The sequence below is a fragment of the Bombina bombina genome, chromosome 1, assembly GCF_027579735.1.
Source record: "Bombina bombina isolate aBomBom1 chromosome 1, aBomBom1.pri, whole genome shotgun sequence".
NCBI lineage: Eukaryota > Metazoa > Chordata > Amphibia > Anura > Bombinatoridae > Bombina > Bombina bombina.
In genome coordinates, this window is record NC_069499.1 from 1,409,284,436 (window position 1) to 1,409,310,374 (window position 25,939).

Here is a 25,939-nt window from a genome sequence, read left to right on the forward strand (position 1 = left end):
TTAAGTTCCCAAGCAAACATTACAAAACATGGAAATTACAAAATTAAATATATTCTTTTTCCTTTATTAGATGGATTTCTAAAACATGTAAAAGAAAAAAGGTTCTAACCTATAGTCTATATTATGGTGCAGATGCACTGCTATTCATTTTGCAAGGTTTTAAAAAAAATCTGCATAAAATGTGATTTTAATCTTGTTGAGTCATCCTGCACATATGATCAATAAACTAAATACAAGAGTGCCAAGTAACTATATTTAAAGACAGAATAGGTAGGCATTAAAATGCTTTATTACACATTAGGATAACGTTAATAAAAATACGCAAGCTGTAGCTTTGGAAATAAACTGACAACAGCTTTATAATTTACATTTCATTAATATTAAACATAATTTAAGATTTTGTTTTCATTTAGGTGTCAAATAATTTTGCATTCAATAGAACCAGATATGGTTATAACAAAATAAACCTTTATTACTAAAACGTTTAATTAGATGTATTATATGTAAACATGTTTTTGACCTTCAGAATTTAACTTAAAGGGATATCAAACCCAATTTTTTTCTTTCATTATTCAAATAGAGCATACAATTTTAAACAATTTTCTAATTTACTTCTGTTATTTTTTTTTCTTTGTTCTTTTGTTATCGTTTGGTAAAAAGCAGTAACGTATGCTTAGGAGCCAGCCCATTTCCAGAGCACTATATGGCAGAAGTTTTGCAAGAATGTTATCCATTTGCAAGAACACTAGAGGGCAGCACTATTTCCTACCATGTAGTGCACCAGATGCCTACCTAGGTATCTCTTCAACACAGAATATCATGGGAACGAAGCAAATTTGATAATAGAAGCATTATGGAAACTTTTTTAACATCTTACCCTTTAAAGGGATCTAAAGGTCAAAATTGAAATGTGCATGGGTGCATTTCAGTTTTGAATAGAATAATTTTTTTAATATACTTCAATTAGCAAAAATGCTCTAGTAAAATGTATTACTGTTTTCCCGCAGCATAAGCACATACTGTAGAGTATATGAGGGCCCGTGCACTAGCATTCAAACACTAAGCTTGCTCAGAGAGCTGGAGGTGGTGTATTGTGTCATTAAAGGCTTAATATGTGTTAAACAAGCCACTCCTGACTCTCTGAGAAGGTCTAGTGCTTGAATACTAGTGCAAAAGCCCTCAGAGCATATGTGCGTATGCCACTGAAAAACAGTAGCACATTTACTAAGAGCATTTTTGCAATATACTTCCGTTAGCAAAAATGCTACCAGTAAACATTATACATGCACATTTCAGTTCACATTTCTATCCCTTTAAATTATACTATGAGGCATTTTAAAATTGAAATGCACCCATACACAGTTCAGTTTTGGCCTTTCTATCCCTTTAATTGTCTAGCTAAGTGTACAGTCAGTCTATAATCTAGAATTCGTCATCTAGATTCATCAAGCCTGTTATGACCTCTCCAATATCTCCAATTCCTTACTCTTCACAGGCTTTTACAAAATGTCATTAATCTCTCCATTCTTTAGACATGTACATGGCGAAAAAATATGGTTCGGTTCGGATCAATTCAGAATTTTTCAAAGTTCGGATCGATTCGAATTTGGAAAATTTCGAATCGATTAGTTTCGGATTCAAAGAAATTCGTCTGGATTCGGTTCGATTCGTAAATTCGGCAATTTGGTAAGTGTTAGGTTTGATTAGACTAGTATTATACTGTATATTAGGTGTTAACCTAACATACTGTATAATACTAGTGTAATCCAATGGCCATCCGAATTTACGAATCGATTCGGTTAGATTCGGAAAATTCGGCAAAATTTTAATTCGGAAATTCGGTTTGATCCGAATCACTAAATTTGATGAATTTTCCGAATTTCCGAATCGAACCGAACCGAATCGCACATGTCTACTCACCAGGTGTATCCTAATCTGAAGAGGCACAGGAGCTATGACTATGCATTCTCCCCCCCTTGCCAGGGTTTGACACACAGTAAAATGAAGAAATGTGTTTAAAATTAGAACACTAATGAAATTGAAAGTCAATTTAATGTTGTTTTCAATACATTTTTGATATTTTCTAGGCTGTTCTATTCTAAAAAATTAAGTCTCAGTTTTTTTTCTTCTTGTGCAAGAATCCTGGATCAGTTTAGAAATGTACATGATATTCCAGGGTATTTTTTAATAACCAAGTAAAGAAGAAAAATGTCTGAAATATTGTATCATCATACTCAAAGAGAAAGTGTCCTGTAAAAATGTCTCCCCTTTAATTTGTTCTCAATGAATGTACCTGCTGAAGTGTATTATAGTGTTTACAAACAAATCCTTTACTTTTATTTTGTCATTTGAAATGGCAGTTTTTGTCTATTAAAACCATTGTCTATAAAAAGTCAATAGTTTTAATAGACTTGCCAACCAAGGCAAGAGAAGCAATTAAAAGGAAATGAAACACTAAATAAATGCTAGAGAGAATGATGTATTCAAAAGATTAGTCTGAAAATAACATGTAGATGTATTTTTTAAAGTTTCATTAGTTGTTTAAATAGTGACAAAATAATTGTAACATTTTAATGTCTATAAAACAATGGGAGCTGCCATGTTGTAACTTAGGTTATCTTCTCTGCTGTGGCCAATTAGGGACAGTTATAAATAGGTCACTAGATTGTACAGCTAATGACTGTGTGCAATGTAATAGTGTTGTGCACTTCCATTTCTAACAGGAACTGAAGTGCTCACTATTTCAGAATGGAATTTCAGGAAAAAGAGATAACATAAATAATGAAAGTATATTGTAGAGGTTTTTTATATATAAGATTTATCATTGTATTTTACCATCTTAAAGTGTATAATGTCCCTTTAATGTGCATGCACATTCTTGTCTCTTGCATACTCCTACTGGTGATTTTGATGCATAAGTGACATTAATGCACCCCATACCATGAGCAAGAGTTGCCCTACAGCTGTATGCTGTGTTAAAAGCAAAACCGTTTATATCTCTTACTAATTGCAAATCAAAGTATATATTGCAACTGTTTTTATATCCAAATTTAAAATATACTAAAAGTACCTTTGATTTCAAACAAGCGTCTCACTGAATGCAGTAAAAATGAAAGAAGCAAAAGTTTTATTGTCTTTTATTACTATTAAAAGAAACACATACATCTCTAAATTCAGTGCAGGCTGGGAAAATTAAAGGGACATTAGATTGTTACTTTATCAGCTCATTTATAACTGTCCCCAACTGGCCTCAGCAGAGGAGATATGATAGGAAGGTTTTTAAATCTAGCAAAACCTAAGTTACATGCCAGAGCCCATTACTTTATAAAGACTAAAACTCATTTGTTTAACAGTTACTCAACCAATATCATTTAAAAAATACACTATATGACTAAAATCTCTATGAGCTTGTTGGAAATATCAATCTAAATCCATGGGCATTAATATGTAGTTGCCCCCCCCCCCTTTTGCTGCTATAACAGTTGTAACTGTTTTAGGAAGGCTTTGCACAAGATTTTGGAGTGTGTCTGTGAAATTTATGCTCATTAAAGAGCATTTGTGAGGTTAGGCACTGATGTTAGACAAGAAGGTCTAGCTCTGGCTAGCAATTAGCTTTTTAAATTATCCCAAAGGTGATGAATGGAGTTGATTTCAGGGTTCTGTGCAAACCACTTATGAGTTCTTCTATACCAAACTTATCAAACCAAGTCTTCATGGACCTCGAGTTGTGTGCAAGAGAACAATCATGTTGGAACAGGAAAGGGCATTTCCCAAGGTTGGAAGCACCCAATAGTTTAAAATGTCTTTGTAAATTTTAGCATTAAGATGACTCTTCACTGGAACTAAAGGACATAGCCCAAACCCTGAGAAACAGCTGCAGACCATTATCATTCCTCCACCAAACGTTACAGTAGGTAACTCTAGAGAACCCGTTTCCACTGCTCCAGAGTCCTTAGACAGTGTGTTATACAGAACTACAGCTGGCTTGGAATTACACATGTTTATGTGAGGCTTGTGTACACCTGCTTGGCCAAGGAAACACATTTCATGAAGCTCCAGACGCACAGTTCTTGTGATGTTGCTTTTCTTCCGTACTTAGCAGCTTCACTCTGTGACTTTGTGTGATCTACCACTTCATGGCTGGGGTGTTGTTGCTCCTAGACACTTCCACTTCACAATAATAGCACTCACAGCTGACTAGGGCTGATTTAGTAGGGCAGAAATTTCACTGAATTGTAGCAAAGGTGGCCTTCTATGGCAGTGCCATATTTAAAGTCACTAAGCTCTTCAGTATGACCCACTGCATGGCCTATGCTTCTCTATGGACATGTCATGGCTATGTGATGGGTTTTTATGCACCTGTTAGCAATGGGTATGCTGAAGCACCTAGACTCAATAATTAGTAGAGGTGTCTGCATACTTTGGCCATATATCTGTTTATTATTCTCAGGCTATAATCTTCTCTTTCAATGCATCATTATAACCATTTTCAGAATTATAAAATTGTATTTTTTCTACTGCAAACTTCTAAACATTATCCTGCAAGATGGTTTATATTTATTATTTGATCAGTGCAGGAGCTCATTTATATCTGTCCATAACTGACCACAGCAAAGGAAATAAAACAAAGTAAACAAACTCAAGAGGCTTTTCAAAGTGCGTCAAGGCAGCAAAGTATGCTAAAAATATAACAATTTAATATATATTATTATAAGCTATCTCCTACAGTGCAGTGCTTAATAAAGGGACACTAAAGTCAAAATTTCATGATTCAGATAATGCATGCAAAAACTTACCAATATACTTCCATTATCAAAATGTGTACATTTTTATATGCACACTTTCTGAGGGTCCAGCTCCTACTGAGCATGTGCAAAAGTGCACAGTATATTCATATATATGTATTTTGTGATTGGCTGATAGCTGTCACATGATACAGGGGAAGGGAAAACTGGATTAATTACATTTACCATTAAATATTTTACTGCTTATTTCAAATTCAAACGAAGTGCTATTTCATCTTTTAATTGTGTATTTGCCAATTATTGGGTTATGCTATATTTAGTGGTCCTTTAATAGATTATATATGGTATGTATATGTATAAAAAACTTTTAATGTTCCATTAAGTAAGGTACAGTTTCCCTGCTTCTGCTTCATGCTACACAGTGATTGCTTAAGTAAAGATGCTAAACACATCTTATTCTAACAGGTTAATGCCAATTTTTTCTACCAAATTGTAAATATATATGAACCATGTATTCTTATTTTCTTAATTGCTCATATTAATATATACCCTACATATAAAAAGTTGTCTTTCTCTTTAGTATTAATAATAAAAAGTTTAGCAATTTTGGACTCACAACAAAATAAAAAAACATTAGATTTCAAGGTCACCTACATTTACAAAATAACTTTTATTTCATATATTTTGATAACGATGTGTTTTAAAACTTCGACACCTTAGAGTGGGGGAAAAATCCTTTTTTTTTTTTTACAAAAGCTGAAATTAATTATAAGGAGGAAGTGATGCAGAACATTTTCCAGATTGGTCAAAATGGGTGGTCAAAGGTTTTAATATTGATTTTTTTTTTGCTACCACTGTTATTTCTGCAGAGTCAGTCATTTTGACCAGACCCTAATAACCGTTTGAAACTCCAATTTAAACATGTAATGTGCAGTCAGCAAAGTGATTCATTTAACCAACCGCAGTCTGATCATTTTATGGGGGGAAAATAAAATTTATAGCATCCATTCAGTAAAACTACAGTTTCTCTGGCACCGTGTGACAGTAATAATGTCCTGCTTGCGCAAGGCAGCTTTTACTCATACTTAATTGAGAGTTACTGTTATTGCTTTTACATTACCCCTGCTGGGCAAAAGCAGGGCACCTTCAGCATGCCAGAGCAGAGGTTGGCAACAATATAGAGACAAATGAACGTCCTACATAATTAAAGCTTAATAACAGATAATCTAGTTTCTTATTCCGGATAGAGTAGGAAATATTATGTATCCTTTCTCTCCTGTCCTGGTTGTAGACTATAAATGTTTGGCTGGTGCAAAAAAGTTTGCCGTAAAGCTAAATATAAAATGGTGTAGGATGTACAGGTGAAGATCTTATCTACTACTAAATATCAAAAACTTTATTCATTCATTTATTTATTTATTCATTCATTCATTCATTTATTTGTTTATTTATGTATTCATTCATTTATTTATTCATTTATTTAAAATGCCCCTTCTCCCTTCATTCTCTCTCGTTGCTCTTGCAAAACTCAGGGCAGCTGGAACCTCTAAAATGTAGTAATAGCAATAGTAATACATTGACGATGTATAATTAAAGATCCCTTTAAAACATAGAACAGAGCCTGATAAACATACCTATGTATCCCTACACCAACCACAATCCTACGACAATCACTGTTAGCCCCTGAACCCCTACACCGCCACAAGCCCACCACAAACACCCCTAACCTATTAACCCCTGAACCCCTACACAGCCACAAGCCCACTGCAAACACCCCACTATACTTAACCACTAAAACATCACAAGCCCACAACAATCACCCCTAACCTATTAACCCCTGAATCCCTACACCACCACAAGCCCCACACAAACACCCCTGCTCTACTTAACTACTAAACTGCCACAAGCCCACCATAATCACCCCCTAACCGATTAATCCCTAAATCCCTACACCACCATAAGCCCACCACAAACACCCCTACACTAATATAGGTGGTAGTTTGCAATGGGGGATATTGGCTGTTTAGGGGTTAATAGGTAAAGGTTTGTTTGCGGTGTGGGTATTGGCACTTTGGGGGTTAATAGGTTAAGGTTTTTTGCGGTGGGGGATTGTGGTAGTTCAGGGAGCAAAAAGGTTAGGGGGTGTTAGGTTACTTAGTTATACTAAACTAGAGTGGATACTTAGGAAAGGGAGCCTCTTTCATATTAGATACATAATAGATAATTGTCAGGAGAATTTTTATTGTGAGAAAATGTTCCACTCTAACTTAGAATAGCTATGCAAGAATTAGATATTATTTTGCATAAGAATGTCCCTTTAAATACAGCACATTATTTAAAAAATGGTATTTAACAAAAGACAAAGTGGACGAATTATTAAGCACCGTATGGTGCCTAATACATCTGTTTCTGCACGAGCCTTCAGGCTCGTCGGAAACAGCAGTTAAGAAGCAGCGATCTTAAGACTGTTGCTCCTTAACTGGTCTGCCGCCTCTGAGCGGCGGACAGCAAACAACCCGATCAGATATGATCGGGTTGATTGACACCCCCTGCAAGCGGCCAATCTGCATGGGGCGGAATTGCACAAGCAGTTCACCAGAACTGCTTGTGCAATGCTAAATGCCGACAGAGTATGCTGTCGGCATTCAGCGATGTCTGTCGGACATGATCCGCTGAGCGGATCATGTCAGGCAGACATATGATAAATTGGCCCCAAAGTGTCATTGCTGATATAATGCTTTGCACTGCAGCCTATACCTGGTCAGTTAAGGAGAGATATGCATGATCTTCTGCACTATAAATCCCTATGTAGAATGTTTTAAGGTTTAGTCACTGCATTCTGCATGATGTACACCAGTCTCTGTGATTTTCATAGTTAAATTACAGAAAAATAAGGTAAAATAAATAATTAACTTTATTATTTTTTTACTATGCATAACTATTGGGGATGAAATTTTGTCTTCAATGTCCCTTTAAGAAAACATCACATCCTGCTAGGTTATTCTGTAGATCAAACAAACCAAGCCTTTTTTTAGAAACCTTGTTAAATTAGCACCAAGGAAAAATGTAAAATTGAATTATATTTTCTCACCTAAAATTAAATTGCAATATGTCAGGAAGAGCTGTGTCTCCAATTTGGCAACATCTCAGACGGTCTCTGAATCTTGCAAGAAACTCTATTTAATTAATCTTCATTTTGTTAAAATAGGGCAGCTGGCTGCTTAGTCCCAAATGTTCTCTTTAAATGTATTTCCCACACACAAGCTGTATGTCTATTCTCTTAAAGAAGGCCGAAGAGATATATCCATAGCAACAAAAGTCACAGATATCTTACGTATGCCAAGGACGATTTTGTATTCTGACTGATCAAATGTAAATCGTTCCAATGAAACAATAAAGGACGTTAAAGGAAGGACTATAATTGTGCGCTCGTCAAAACAAGTCATGATTCTTGGAGGCAGCAACAATTTAAAAAAAAGGCACTACACAATGTTCCAAATTTTAAATATGGTGGTCAAATTTTGGTGTACAGTTAGTTGAAAGGGGCATAGTCTTTTAAAAAAATATTATAAGCATTACAACCTCTGTCATCCTTAAAGGGATACTACTGAACCCAATTTTTTTCTTCTTTTGTGATTCAGATAGAGCATGCAATTTTAAGCAACTTTCTAATGTACTCCTATTATCTATTTTTCTTCGTTCTCTTGCTATCTTTATTTGAAAAAGAAGGCATCAAAGGTTTTTTTTTTGGTTCAGTACTCTGGACAGCACTTTTTTATTGGTGGATGAATTTATCCACCAATCAGCAAGAACAACCCAGGTTGTTCACCAAAAATGGGCCAGCATCTAAACTTACATTCTTGCATACCAAGAGAATGAAGAAAATTTGATAATAGGAGTAAATTAGAAAGTTGCTAAAAATTCCATGCTCTAGCTGAATCCCAAAAGAAAACATTTGGGTTCAGTGTCCCTCTAACTAGTTTTTTTTTTTTTAAAGGGACAGTGAAATGTAGCACACCTACATAGAGCCCTGCTGCAAAACATTTTTGGGCCTCCCTGAAGCTGTATTTATACACTGGCAGAGAACACACTGCACTGTGTAATGATGTGAACTTTGGCACACTATACCCTGATGAACATGTAGCGCAGTATAATGATCAGGGGCAAAACTACAGGGGGGCAGAGGTCGTAGGTGCGACTGGGCCCCTGAGGGTAGGGGCCCAGCTTAAAAAAAAAAAAAAAAAAAAAATTAAATAAAAAACATTAACCTACCACTGCCTGCACTGATATCATGTGAGTGTGACATGACTACAGGGGTTAGTGTTTCTGTTTTACCCATTGGTGTTTATGTGGGTGTGTATGGTGTGTGTATGTGTGTATGTATGTTACTGTGTGTGTATTTATGCATGTATGTGTGTTTGTGTATGTTTGTGGAACCAGCAAATTAGACCTTGTTAATACAACATGGGGGGCAGGGGGTAAACAGTGTCACTATACAGTACCACTATATACAGTATGGGGGGGGGGGGGAAACCATGTAACTGACTACTGTGGTCACTTTATAAAGTACTGGGTGGGTAGGGTCAGGCCAGCCATCTCACCGACAGATTACAGACTGTGTCACTAACTTACTATATACAGTACTGGGGGGTTAAACAGTGTCACTATATACAGTAATAGGGGGTCAGACCATCTCACAGACTGTTGGCACAGGGTACCTCCTTTTGCAGACATGTAATCTGATTCACATTTTTTTTCTGTGTTAAATGTAAAAAAAAAAAATGTATTAAATTCACCTTTTTTTGGAGGGGGAGGGTGGTGGGGGGGGCCCTTCTTAGATTCTTGCACCTGGGCCCTGTGGTTTCTAGTTACGCCTCTGATAATGATGATAAGTATCTATACGCTGATGAGCATGTAGCTCAGTATATTGATGTGACCAAAGCATCAAACAAATGGTGAGTATAATGTGCAGTATAATTATGTGAGTATATATACACTGATGAGTATGCTGTGCAGTATAATGATGATGAGTATTTATACACTAATACAGATGCTGCGCAGTATAATGATGTGAGTATCTATACATTGATGATCATGCTGCACTGTATTATAATGAGTATCTATACACTGATGAGTATGCTGTGCAGTATACTGAAGATGAGTATCTGAGTATGTGGTGCAGTATGATGATGTGAGTATCTATACACTGATGATTATACTGTGTATTATAGTGATGTGAGTATCTATACACTGATGAGTTTTCTGTGTAGTGTAATGATGTGAGTATCTATACACTGATGATTATACTGTGTAGTATAGTGATGTGAGTATCTATGCTATACAGTATAATGATGTGTTTTTATTCTCTGATGAGTATGCTGTGCAGTATAATGATGTAAGTATCTATAAACTGATGAGTATGCTGTGCAGTATAATGAGGTGAGTATCTATACAGTGATGATTATACTGTGTAGTATAGTGATGTGAGTATCTATCCACTGATGAGTATGCTGTGTTCAATATAATGATGTGATTATCTTTACACTGATGATTATACTGTGTAGTATAATGATCTACTGATGACTATGCTGTGCAGTTTAATTATGTGAGTATCTATTCACTGATGAGTATGCTATACAGTATAATGATGTGAGTATCTATACACTGGTGAGTATGCTATACAGTATAATGATGTAAGTATCTATACACTGATAAGTATGCTATACAGTATAATGATGTGAGTATCTATACACTGATAAGTATGCTATACAGTATAATGATGTGACTATCTATACACTGATGAGTATGCTATACAGTATAATGATGTATCTTTACACTGATGAGTATGCTTTGCAGTATAATGATGTGAATATCTATACACTGATACGCATGCTGAGTATCTATTAGGAATGTGCATTTGGATCTTTCATGAGGATCCGAATGAGGAAGTAAAAAGGTTAAAAATGGTTACTTCTAGCGCAGTTAACGATTGATTGGGAGCATTGAATAATGATACACTTGTAATCTTTGTCCACAACTGATCCATATGGACAGATTGCTTATGGGGTTATAAGAACAACTTCCACATGACAAGGGCATCCATTGAAGGACCATTAAATACAGCAGAAATGCATATTTACCAAGTGCACAATAAAAAGACAATGCAATAGCACTTACTCTGAATTTCAAATAAGCAGTAGAATTTTTTATGACAAATTTATTGTATCCCCCTTTGCAGGCCCCAAGCCTGCAAAGGGGGGATACAATAAATTTGTCTAAAAACTGCCTGTCATGTGACAGCTATCAGTCAATCACAGTCTAGTGAACTTGTGTACATACGATGTAGGAGCTGGTACCACAAAAAGTGTGCATATAAAAGGACTGTGCAAATGGATAATGGAAGTAAATTGGAAAGTCTCATAAAATGGCACAATCTTTCTGAATCATGGAAATGTAATTTTGACTTTAGAGTCCCTTTAACAAAGGACAGGGATTTTTGCTAGTGTTAGATGTAACAAAGAAAACAGTGTCCTACTTTCAGCTGGCACAGTGATCACTTCTACCGTAAAGAAGGCATCAGAAGTTATAACTAAAAGTTCAGTGGCAACTCTGAGAAAGCCACATATTTAAACATGGTCTATCTAAGCCCCTCCCATTGAATTGTAAAAATACAGTCTTCTCAGTCATTAAGCTCCACCCTCTTTAAACCTCTTCCATTTTTCTTTTCCAGTTAGGTTGGAGGAGTGTTTTTCCAATCTGATCACTGGCATTCACTTATCCACACATTGTTTAGAGAAGCACTGCAAATAATAACACAATATTGTTTCAGAGGTAGATCAAATATTGCTCATTCAGCTATACATTTGTTTCTAAAACCTTGCACGGGCTAAAGCTGACGCATGCTAACTTTAGGACTTCGGATATCGCAACTGTGCTAATTTCTTCTCCCCATAGACTTCAATAGAGAGTGCAAACTAAAAAAATAGCACTTATCACTCGGGCTTAACCGGCACACATTAGACCAACCGCCTAACCTGAAGGTAGTTATGAATATTTTACATTCAATTGACCTTCACATAGAGGAAAATGTACAACTGGACTGGCATTGTTGCCTGTAGGGTCTCTCCATCTATGTTACCATAGATTATGGTCATTGGTATAAGTTTGCATAGAGGATATATGTTATGTGGGCCTTTTTTTGTGTATCTGATACATAGCCAGCATTGCTCTAGCTCCTGTTTTTTACACTGATTATTGCCTACATGGCTGTTTTTGTCACTTAGTAATATTTGTGTGCATTATATACACTGTACACTTTCTACATAGGGTGTTAGGATATATATAACAGAGTCAGACTTTCACCCCTGATGATAAGGGGCAACGGCATACCCTCATTTGGCTTATCTACTCACTTATTATAGCACATTAATCTGTATGCCTTGGTATGCTCTTCCTATATATAACTGAGGAGTTACCACTATAGACTGGCCTAATAGTATTTGGTTATTCTTAATATAGCTTAAATTCTCTATATACCATAGACGGCTGACAAAAGTATTAACATGATGTTTCATATATCTCCATAAATATTATGCTTATTACGCTGCTGTTCTTACATTGATGCTTGCATTATATTTGACATGTTTACTAGGGATACTAGATCTTGTCGGAAACTGATATAATATGGAGCCATTCTGTCTGAACCATATAGATCTATGCATGCAATATAATACAATTATCAAATGCATTTCTTATTGTTTGACCAACTGTTCTTATTGTTTGACCAACTGTACTTATTTTACCGCTGTATATTGTACTTGGCTCCTGTATCTACATAGTCTGATCCATGTTGTATATTATCATTTTGTACAACATGTTATGCTTTTTTTGAAAACGGGGGAGACCCTGAAACGTCATTAAATACATTGGTATTTAGAAATAAGACCCTGTGAGTAACTCCTTCTTCATCTGTATTGTATTCCCTCGTGGAGTGCACCCGGGGCAACGTGGGCGGTTTGAGCTTTGTATACTCACCAGGAGTGCTACTACCTTTACCTACATTATATTTATTACTTGTAGCAGCACCCAGACTATATGGATCTTTAGTCCTGCTATCTTCTTCATAAGCTTTTTCTACAAGCTGGTTTTAGAGGCATATACTATATGCTACCATGGAGCCAGACCTGGAGTTTGATACGGATATCACAGAGGAAATTAAAGGGGCAGAGGAATTCTTCTTTACAGAGGAGGATGCCATCAGGATCAGATATACAGCACTACCAATCAAGGTCATGACTGAACAAACTTTGCATATATATGCCAAATTAGCAAAATTAAAGAGAAAAGAAAAAGATCTTATTTTTTTCACGCAACATATTTTTCTGAATACCACAGGAAAAAGTTTATCCCACGTGGTTTCAGGATCAGGAACACACCCACAATAGGGAGAAATAACCCTGCATTTTGCTTAAAGTGGTACAACATTATGAATAAATACTCACTTGACCAAATTCTCCTAGTAATCGAGGAAGTAACAAGGCTGCTTGAAATTAACAGGAGAGAGTCAAAAGCTTATAAAGGCCTTGCACCTCAATAGATTGGAGGCTGATAAAGACCAGAACTGGCTTAACAAACTAAAAGAAGAGGTGGATAAATATGAAAATTAGCTTATAACATTCAAGAACCGAAAATTGGAGGACGTAACACAGGACTACAAAAATAAGAGTGTCTATCGATGGCAGATGAGTCCCGATGAAAGAATCCAGCACAGAGCTAACAGACCATGGAGACAGAGGTACAATCGTACAAGACCACTGGGAATGGTAGACAGTTCTGGCAATAGTTCAGATTCAGACAACATGAATAGAACAATAACCACCACAATGGAATACCAAGGGGGAATGCAAACTCACTCAAAAAACGAGGGAGGCAGAGGACCCATACCCGGAGGGGGGCACACAAGCCACCCACCTAGACCACCCAGGAGGGGTAGGTCCATGAGGAGTTTGTCATTAACCTGAGCAGACACATCCTTACGGAGGGCAAAATAAGTGTCTTGAATAGAGGCTTGTCATTCGTCCCCACATCCAGACCAGATGCCTTTGATTTATATGTGGATGTACAAAGGTTCACATGTTCCCTAAGACTTAAAGAACATTTCGGTACCTCTGGGGGAGAAGAGACAGGAATGAAGTTTAGAGGAAAAAGTACATATGACCCCAACAGCCATAATCCATCTATAAAAACCTTTTCAAGATTACTATGGCAGACCAGTGAGGAGAGCTGTAATACCAATAAGGCGTTTAGACACAACCTGACGAATAAAGATAAAAAAGCACTTAGAGATCTACAGGAGGATAACAAGATCGTGCTGAGAGAAGCTGATAAAGGAGGAGCTGTGGTTCTCCAAGACTACATCGATTACAGAAGAGAGGTGATGCGACAGTTGAGAGGATAAAGACACCTATAGCGTACTCAGAGGGGATCCAACAAGAAAGTTCAAAAGCAGGCTGGACAAATTAATCCAACAATTACATTACAACAATCTCATTGACAAGGGCACCAGTGAATACATGACAGGGGATTTCCCTAGGCTCCCTACTCCAACCAATAGCAACATATGTGGACTACATACTCCAACCAATGGTTCGGAATATACCTTCCTTTCTTCTTGACTCAGCAGCAATGATCAAGCTAATACTACAACAACACCCGCTAACTGATTATGTACTGCTGGTCACACTAGATGTGACCAGCCTATTCATGGTTATACCACATCAGGAGGGAATATCAGCAACCAGAAGACAACTGGCAAAGTATCCTTTTATCGGCCCCCCAGCAGAGGCCATATGTGAGATGCTATGGTTGTGTCTGAAACTCAACTACTTTTGTTTCGAACAAACATTTTATCTACAAATTGCTGGAATGGCCATGGGGTCAAACATGGCCCCATCATATGCCAACCTATTTATGGCCGAACTGGAGAATGGTGGTACATATCTATCCCAAGACCCTAGAATACAGCTATTCAGATGGTATATAAATGACCTGTTCTTGCTATGGACAGGCACAGAAGATGAGCTGCTATGTTGGTTTGGAGAACTGAATGGAGTACATCCCACTGTGAAATTTAAAATCACATACGATAAGGAAATGGTTGACTTTCTGGATATAAGCATCATCAAGCAAGGGGAGACCCTGATTACTACTCTCTTCAACAAACCTACTGATAAAACCTCAATACTATGTGCTTCTAGCTGCCACCCTCCAAGCCTAAAAAAAGGCACTTCCTATTTCCCAATTCAAAAGGGTAGCAAGGAACAACACCGACAAAGAATGCAGAGACATAAAAATGTCTGAAATGGAACAAAAATTCCGACAGAGGGGATACCAGTCAAAGATCCTGAAAACAAGCAAAGAAGCTACAGTGGAGGTTTCACAACAGGAACTATTATATGGCTTGAAAAGCAAAGGTACAGAAGATAGATTGATATTCACCACCACCTATACCATGGGTAAAAAGGGCATTGCAGGTACTCTGAGAAATAATTGGAATCTACTAATCACAGATAAAGATCTACCTTTTAGGAATACGCCACCACCCAGGATAGGATACCACAGGGCCAACTCACTCAGAGATCAGCTAATAAAAACAGATACTAGAGGATGCTACAACAGTGAAACCTGGCTGAAAACCAAGCTGTGTTGTTTTCGCTGTTTGGGATGCAATACCTGTGGGGGCCTTACCACAGGCAATTTCTTTAGTCATCCCTACTCCACAAGAAAGTTCAAGATCCGGCACAGAGTGACTTGCACTACTAAATTCATAGTGTACCTGTTACACTTTGTCTACGGGATGTTTTACATGGGCAAGACGGTGGATGACCTCAGAACCAGAATGGCCAACCACCGTTCGGCCATACGTGCAGCACTGGACAAGGGAACTTCTGACCAGCCTGTGGCCAGACATTTTGTTGAGACAGGTCATAAGGTAACAGATCTTAAATACATTATCATCGATCATATTCCTCCCCCCCCCCCGCCACCAGGGGTGACAACAGGGCTAATATACTTTTACAAAGGGAGGCTAGATGGATTTTTAATTTAGGAACTATGATTCCCAGGGGACTTAATGTACACCTGGACTGGCATTGTTGCCTGTAGGGTCTCTCCGTCTATGTTACCATAGATTATGGTCATTGGTATAAGATTGCATAGAGGATATATGTTATGTGGGCCTTTTTTGTGTATCTGATACATAGCCAGCATTGCTCAAGCTCCCGTTTTTGACACTGATTATTGTCTACATGGCAGTTGACACTTAGTAACATTTGTGCGCATTATATACACTGTACACTTTCTACATAGGGTGTTAGAATATCTATAACAGAGTCAGACTTTCACCCCTGATAATAAAGGGCAACAGCATACCCTCATTTGGCTTATCTACTCACTTATTATAGCACATTAATCTGTATGCCTTGGTATGCTCTTCATATGTATACCTGAGGAGTTACCACTATAGACTGACCTAAAAGTATTTGGTTATTCTTAATATAGCTTAAATTCTCTATATACCATAGACGGCTGACAACAGTATTAACATGATGTTTCATATATCTCCTTAAATATTATGCTTATTACGCTGCTGTCTTACATTGATGCTTGCATTATATTTGACGTTTACTATGGATCATTACTAGATCTTGTCTGAAACTGATATAATATGGAGCTATTCTGTCTGAACCATATAGATGTATGCATGCGATATAATACAATTATCAAATGCATTTCTTACTGTTTGACCAACTGTTCTTATTGTTTGACCAACTGTACTTATTTTACCGCTGTATATTGTACTTGGCTCCTGTATCTACATAGTCTGATCCGTGTTGTATATTATCATATTATATTATGTAACCCATTTATTGTATATTATGAAATCCGTTTATTGTGACCCCAGGCTATACCATTACACTTGTATCCATTGTTTTTAATTCACACACGGCACTTGTGTCTTTGCGTCCGGTTGCCATGGTGATACGCGTGACGTGAGTGTCATGTGACGCCGTGTAACTTCCGGTCTTCAGCCGTGAACGCCGTTTGCGGTGATAGATGTACAGGGGTATAAATAAGGGGTAAGTTTGTACAACATGTTATGCTTATTTTGAAAACAGGGGAGACCCCAAAACATCATTAAATACATTGGTATTTGGAAACAAGACCCTGTGAGTGACTCCTTCTTCATCTGTATTGTATTCACTCATGGAGTGCACCCGGGGCAACGTGGGCAGTTTGAGCCTTGCATACTCACCAGGAGTGCTACTACCTTTACCTACATTATATATATATATATATATATATATATATATATATATATATATATATATACCATATATATATATATATATATATATATATATATATATATATATATATATATATATATATATGTATATAGAGATGAATACATATATATATATATATGCTGTGTGTATATATATATATATATATATTATATAGCAATATATATTTAAAAATACATTGAATATGGGAAGAACATTAGAATGTAAAATATTTGCTGTACCATCACAGTATAACACATTATAAAATTTCAAAATGTATTAAAAATTATGTTTCATGTTTTTGAGGGGAAAGGATTCGAAAGTATATACTGTATACATATGTATATATGTGTATAAATGTGTATATATGTGTTTCTATGTGTATATATGGATGTATATACATATAAACATTAATACACATGTATGCACATATATACATATTTATATGCTCATACATACACATATTTAGACATGTACATGTATGTATATATATATATGTTTTAGCCCTTTCCATTCAAATACCTTGTCATATACCATATACCTTTTTAACCATTATAACTTTTTTTTATATTTATATTCATAATTTTTATTATAAAATGTGAGTGTAACACTTTATTTTAATATATTTATGTTGCTTTGGTACAACTTTTTTTTAGCCGTAACCGTTTACAAGAGGAGTTCAGTCATGCTAACTCAATGAGCACAAATTTAGTTTGCGCTTGTACAGTCCCGTTTACTTTCAACTTGAAATATGAGTTTGAGTTAGTGCGGGTGCGATTTTCAATATTGAGTGAGCTATCGTTAGCACACCACTTGTAATCTAGCCCAATAGGTTTTCTTTCCAATGGGATATTAAAAATTCTTGTCAAAGAATTTATCATCTTGTAACACGTAGGATGTCATAATAGTACTCAGTTGGCAAGGTTGCTGGGGCAAGTTCTACAGTCATGCTACTAATGCTTCTCATGCTAGAAATCTTCAAAATTATAAACTTGTTTTATAGAATATGCTCCTGCATAAGAACCACATGTTTATTATAACGATGATCTATTATTATCAAACTTTGTGACAGATTCCCTACAAAATTACTATATTGTAAGCTCCTTTGGGAAGGTGCTCCTGTTATATGATAAATTACTTGGCACATGACCTTGCAAGTTATTGTACGTTACTTTCTAGGTCAGTGATATATAGATAGAGTTTAAAACTTAAAGGGACATTAAAGTCAAATGTTTTCTTTCATGATTCAAACAGAGCATACAATTTTAAAAAGCTCCAATTGACTTATGTTATCAAAGGTGCAGTCTTTTTATATGCGTGTGATTGGCTGAAAAAATCTACTGCTAATTTGAAACACTGCAGCATTATCTTTTTACTATACATTGGTATATTATGCAATTTTACTGTATTTAATGATAATTTAAAGGGACATTAAACACCAATTGCTTTTGTAAATGCTTTGTCCCACGCTCCCTAGTGAGGCAAAACAAGCAACATCTGTAACCTAGGCTTTGAAAATGTTGCAAATTGTCTTAAACAGCTATTTGATTTGCAGGTTACAGAATTTACTTTTTGGCCTTATAAAGAGTGTGGAATAAGCAGAGCATTTACACAAAAGCAAGAGGTGTTTAATATCCTTATAAAAGGAACTACCATTATAACATATGGCTGACAGCACCTTGGTTTCGATTAAACCAATAGGCTGTAAGCTTTGGGGGTGGAGTCTACAACCATATTATTCCACCAGTTTAAATAAGTTGAAACATATAAATGAGACACATCATTTCATTATACCAACCAGATAATAAACTCATCAATGGAGGGGCTCTAATTATTTCCTAGAATAAAAAGTCTCCTTGAATCAAGGTCTTCATGATATCGCTAGGTTATAAGTTGCTTTGGACAGTGTCTTCTTGTTATACCACTACACTTAAAAGTCCTAAGGGCATGGCCTCTCCAGGGGAGGAGTGAAAACTCACAGTGCCCATGGGTAAAGAGTTCAAGGGCCTCCCTCCCTATACCCCAAAACAAATCATGCCCCATCCAACTATGTCTTGTATCCAGATACACTCAACCCAAACCTACACTTTTGTATAACAGAAACAAATATTTATCCACATCATATCAGTAAATCTACTTCCTTTATGGATGTCAGTGACACACAGATAAGTAATTATACCCCCTTTTGATTGTTAACACAAGAAGATAAGCAATTTTACCATATTCTTTCTAGGCCCAGACTGAGCCAGTTCTCTTATCACCACCCAGTCACCAGCATCATTATCTGTGCATGATTCAGGACCAGCCTTGCCATGCTTCTCACTTCCTTGCTGTGTCTGTGAGCCAAGTCATGGCTGGTCCCGACCTCTGCCAGTTTCTCTAAGCAAGAATCTGTCCCCCCCAACATTAAATCAAAATAATCCTCCACACAATAGCTGGATCTGTAGGCTGCTAAATGACTCCCTACAGCTATGTCTCCTCTGATGGATTTGTACCCAGTGGATTCAGCTTCATACAGCCTCACAACTTGGTATGTAAGGAGTATGCATGAATAATTACTGCTCATATGGAAATACCACTGTTCTTGGAGTCTGCATGTGTCTTGTCACACAGTTTCTGTGTGTTGTCTGCCTTCTAGTTTATTCTTGCCTACTGTAATTTTGGATCTACCTGTGTCCTGCCCTAAGGGGTGTATCTTCTAAGGTCTCAGAGGTCTTAATTGAGTCTGGGACCACTCATCAGATGAGGCATTCCTACCGGGGAGTGAGCCTACTTGTGACTGTGCTCCACCTTCATTATGGCTAGACCCTCACATGTGCCCCCCTTGCAAACGAAGGCTTACATTTGTCAGTTATAGTGTATAGTTAAATAACAAGAGGGGGGAGTGGGCTGGTTCTGAGTTAAAATACCTTTTTTTTTTTATCTAAGTCCAACCCTGCTTCTGGCTGTTAGTAACACACAAAGATCAGCATACAAAGACACACAAATGCATATACATGCAGGGTCAAAGACATATACACTCACTCCAGACTGTTTAAACATAGGATATGGAGACGCTGAGTGCCACCCACCAACTACCCAGTAATGAATCAATATAGTGGGTAAGCCTTCTAATCAAGTTTCTTTATGACCCTCAGTATTCTTACTTCTTTATTGTACACTAGCAGCCATCCTGCAAGCCCTTACCTTTGTGTGATGTGCAGACTGGTGATGCTGATCTACTTTACCTTGTGTTTAGCACTGCACACCTTTATTTTCTTTAAACAAACAGATCCTCTTCATCAGTAACTAGAACTACTGCTGTGCCAGGATGAGTCCAAACAGGCTAGAGATGGGGTGTGTCTCACATGCTGGGCATTGAAGATGTTTGTGTTAGACTTTCGGGGCATGTGGTGTGTCTGCATGAAACTGGCTTGGGCACCAGAATATCTGTGTCACCGTGGTTTGGGTACTGGAGACTGCCCAGAGTATAGTGTTGGAGGGTGCATCTCTGTGAGGCTATTGGAAGATAAAGTATGAGGAAGGGAATTCCTATCAGACATATCCTGGGTATGGGGGTAGGAAAGTAAATGGGAAAGTGGGTCTTTGACAGACTGGTATAGAAAGGGGAAGTGAATCCTTGTTAGAGGTTTCCCAGGTTAAGATAAGGAGAGTCCATGTCCATCACTGACAGACATTCCTAGTCTGTCTTTTTTAGTGGTGACTCTGTCAGGCATCCCATTCAAGAGTTCATTAAAGATGGGCATCCCTACCTGGCCTGTTCAGGGGCAGTGACCTTGTGTAAGGCCATCCCTTGCTGTGAGTTAATAAGGAGTATCTAACCAAACATGAACCTAGCTTAATGAGTGAAAGGGTCTCTGCCAATCTAGTCCTTAGTTTAGAGGGGAGGGTATCCACTACAGAGCAAATCCTTAGTGCCAGGTAAATTAGCAGTCCTGGCCCGATAGGCCCACCCTGGGATTAGTAGGGTCCTTGCCAGGTTACATCTGTCCAGTGTTAGGTTTAGACAGTTGGGGAGCATCTGGAATTGGTAGCTCCAATGCAGCGTTTAGATTTCATGTAGCTATGTCTTGTCTCCATGCTGAGGTGTGAGAGGCACTGTGTATATGCTAAAATGGGCCATTGTCTCAAAGTTTTGGAGAGCAGGACTAGTGCACAGAAAGGAGTTTATCTAGAATTGCCAATAGTTGTCATTGGCAACTATTCTGAGGTGAAAACAGAATTGGACTAGTCCGTCTCCCCCTTGTCTTCTTATTATACAACTGCTCTTCATGTTCTTTAAGTGCTGGATCTCCCATTATAAAAGAGGACATTAAAGGGACAGTCTACTTAAAAAAAAATGTTTAAAAGATAGATAATCCTTACCCATTCCCCAGTTTTGCATACCCAACACTAATACATTAGTACACTTTTTACCTCCGTAATTACTTTCTATCTAAGCCTCTGTAGATTGCCCCTTATCTCAGTTCTTTTGACAGACTTGCATTTTAGCCAATCAGTGCTGACTCATAAATAACTCCATGGGAGTGAGCACAATGTTATCTTTATGGCACACATATGAGTTAGTATTCTAACTGTGAAAAACTGTCAAAATGGACTGCGATAACAGGTAGCATTTAAGGGCTTATAAATCAGTTTGAACCTACCTAGACAGGAGCGAGCTGCACTTAGTCTTATGGCGCGGTCGGGCCGGGCTGTGACTATACAGCTGGCCCGATGCGCTGTGTAAAAAAAGTAGACCTGCTCAGCAGAGTGCAGAGAGCGGGTCTGTAAAACTGCGTTTTTTGTTAAAAACTGAAAAGGGAATATTATGTGTTAGAAAGTTTGGCTAATATAATGTTATATAATTCTGCACTATGTGCAGAATTATATAACATTAATTTTAAGGTTTACTGTCCCTTTAAGATGATCTGTGACCCACTAGGTATCAATCACGTGTCAACCATGTGGTATGCGTAGCAGGCAGGCAGGATGTCAGAAACCCCCCAAAACTGTAAAAAAATTGTTCTGAAGCAGGGACACACCTACACACTGCCGGAGACACACTAATGTGTCGCGACACACAGTTTGGAAAGCACTGCACTAGACTGTACAGATCCTTAGAACATAGACCGTACAGATCCTTAGAGCATAGACTCCTATTATATCACTAGACTGTACAGATCCTTAGGACATAGACCGTACAGATCCTTAGAGCATAGACTCCTATTATATCACTAGACTGTACAGATCCTGAGCATAGACTCCTATTATATCACTAGACTGTACAGATCCTTAGAACATAGACCATACAGATCCATAGAGCATAGACTTCTATTATATCACTAGACTGTAAAGATCCTTAGAGCATAGACTCCTGGATCTCCTTAGAACATTAAGCAAATAGGGCAGAGTCAAATACTATACATTGTTATATAAATTGTATTGTGGGCTCTCGGGGCAATATTTCCCAATATACAACCGGTATTTAAAGAGACAGTAAAGTGAAAATTAAACTTTTAGGTTTCAGATACAGTATGGAATTTTAAAAAAATTACAATTTCCTTCTATGAAATCTGCTTTGTTATCTTGGAATCCTTTTTAAAAAAGCATACCTAGGTATGCTCAGGAGCAGAAATGCACTACTGGGAGCTAGCTGATGATTGATGGGTGCACATATTTGTCATTGGCTCACAAAATGTGGTAAGCTAGCTCCAACTAGTGCATTGCTGCTCCTGAGACTACTCTTCAACAAAGGTTATCAAGAGAACAAAGTAAATGTGATAATCAAATAAATTGAAAATGTGTTTAAAATTGCATGATCTATCGTCATAAAGTTTATTTTTTATTTTACTGTCCCTTTAAGATCCCTGGGTCAAGGGATTCCCTAAACCTTATCTGTTTATCTATTAGATTTATCTACTGTGTGTGTCTGGTGCAAGACATGCATGTGACTGTATTATATACAGTATTTGGACATATATGTTTCTCTGAAGGATACATTAAAATATAAATGTGTTTGAAAAAGACTCCTTTTTTATTCTGTCATTGTAATGTTTTGTACACACCAGAGTGGATATTGGGTAATATAGAAATGCTGATTGGTGCATTCACAATATGCTAATTAAATGTGTGCATTGCATATGCACCATATCCCCCAAGACCAGACCCAGAGATGTTTATTATTTGCAAATCTATGAGTTTAAAAAAAAACTGTAAAAAAGGAGCTATTTTTCCCCTTTTATAATGGACAATATTTATAATAAAAATGACATAAAACAGTTACCACTGGCTATAGGTCACCAGCAAAGTATACTTTATAAAGTACCTATAAAACATAATGCAGCAGAACTACTGAATAATTGGTCCTTTAATCCACAAAGTACAATAGTACACATTATTCATTGATTTTATTAAGCAGCTGCTAAACTCTTGATGCAACATATTAAATATCTATTTAGCTATAATAATGTATCATTTTAAGCAACAATAAGAAACACAGAAATGAGCATACCCAGCAAAATGTAATTCTACCAATAAATATTGTCGTAATGTAGACAAAATTAAATAATAGAATTAATTCCTCAAAACTACATCTATTCTATTTAGTTCCACTTTTATTACCACTATCAAATATGAAATATAGTTCATTGTGTATAAAGTAGCAATTACATTCCCAAAACACCCTAGATATTGATTTTCAAAAGTTAAGTTATGAGGATTTTCTTTTATATTACATAAATGTTTTTTTTTTTTTTAAATCCAATGTTATCTACTAGATTTTAATTATGATTAATAAATATATATATATATATACACACAACTACCAATATATACTATATAATAACATAGGTGTTTCCCTTGAATTACATATAGAAAACAATTTATAATGATTCAATTCAACTGTACATCTTATCAGCTACTTTTTATTGTAGCTTTACTGAGAATTCACACTAAACTCTGAGTATCTAACCCATAAAGAACTTCTATTTCCAATAGATGTTAATGCTGCAACCCCCCCCCCCCCCCCATACACACACACACACACTTGATTTCTACAGCAATTTAAACTAAATCTGCTAGTATGATTAAACAGATCACTCACGTGTGTCATTCTGCCAGGACAGTAGTCTGGGATAAGAGAAGTTTAGATGCTTTCTGCTGGTGTATGGTGCATTAGGGCATTGCAGAGGTGAACTGCAGATTTTCCAGTTAGTCTCCCAATGCCAGAATTACAGCTTGCACAGGCAGCCCCTTTATGTCTTGCTGTCCCTGCTCCCCCCAGTGGGAAATACTTACACATATATCTTGCTTTCAAGATTTTAACTCTTGCATCTTAAAGCATCACTTGGGAGACAAATATTTAGAACCAGCCCCTCTGACACAGCCTATAAGCATCAGTCCCCTCCCCAAAAGCACCAGGATACACAGAATAGACCAAGTGGAAAAGTAAGGAGATCAATTAAGATAAAATGGGAAATAAGAAGATGAAAGAGGGTGAAGGATAAAGAAAATATCAAGTGCAGGGAAGGATTTGTTGTATAATAGAGAGGGGACATTTATAGAGATAAAGGGATTGAAGGTCAAGGAGAAGTAAGACTAGTAAATTAGTAAAAAGGCTAGTAAATTATGGAATAAGGAACCAAGATAAAATTGTGAGGGGTGGAAGATTGCAGAATTAACTGAAGAATGACAAGAGATAATTATTGATTCAGATGGAAAAAACAAAACACTTTTTGTAGGCAAAATGTATCCTTGAGGGCTGAGACAAGAGTTTTAGGACATCCCTGTGTGATAACATCCAAGCACAGGTACCACTAAATAACTCACCTGTGCTCTTAGCATAATATTCATAAAATCTGGTGTCTCTCCTGTCCTCAAGGATAACAGGACAGACTGGTATATTAGAACATAAAGAGGGGACATTCAAGTCATCTATGCTTCAGAAATGAATAACTGCATTGCACTAAAATAGCATAAATATTGAAAGTGTTCTGCAATATTTTTCACATTCATAATTAAATTATTTGATGCCCCTTCAAGCAGACACAACATTCATATAAAAAATAAATTCTGAAAAAAGTTATTGGAAAGAAATGAGAAAAAGAAAAGCAGGGAGAAAGAAATAATAATTGTGAGAGAAGTGGAATATTTTTCAGTCATTCGCTGTGGTGGCTGCTGATTCATTTCACTGTAAAATAAACTGCAGACTTGGTGAAAAGGGATGCAGGAGTGGGCTGATAGATGAGCTATGGCTTAGCGTTCTTGCCCATTGAACACACACCAAGAGGATTCTGGATCTTTTGTTTGTAATGAAGTTGCCTTGATGTGTCACTTAGCACTTAGGCTAATGAACTGACTGCACCAGAGAAAACCAGTCATTCTCACCCTACTGATATCTAATAACAGCTAGATTGCAAGCTCTTTGTAATAAAGTTTATTTCCTAAATGCTACTTTCTTATTGTTAATAATAATTACTTTTTCTTTATAAAGTAACAACAAACGTATACAGCACTTTACAAGGAAATGTTACAAACATGGAAAATACATTTCATTATTAAAAGTAAATTTTACTGCTAAAATAAAATGTATGTCACTAGAATAAATCATTTTAAGCAAATTCCCTCTATTTACTGTTTACCTTGTTCTAAAGTATTAAACAAAGCTGCACTCATGATGAAATGCCCCATTCTACTCCAGGTGAAGATATAGCCAGTGACTGGTGTATACCCAAGTATGCCTGCTTCTCATTCTCATGGGGCACAGGAGCTATGACTATATATTTATCACCTTTGCAGAGGTTTAAATATAGAATGCTGTCAAATAATAAAGCATGCTCTTTTGACACCGTATTTAAAGGAGCGGTTGAT

At 36.8% G+C, this 25,939-nt stretch overlaps 1 protein-coding gene across 1 annotated transcript in view; it reads right to left on the minus strand.

Moving 5' to 3' along the window:
- Positions 1-24,355, minus strand: part of BCAN (brevican) — a 169,086-nt gene extending 144,731 nt beyond the window's left edge. Inside the window, exon 1 of the mRNA XM_053705241.1 lies at positions 24,174-24,355. Coding sequence (XP_053561216.1) covers positions 24,174-24,182 — 9 coding nt within the window. The 5' untranslated portion in view covers positions 24,183-24,355. The remainder of the gene's footprint in view (positions 1-24,173) is intronic.
- Between the last annotated feature and the right edge of the window lie 1,584 nt (positions 24,356-25,939).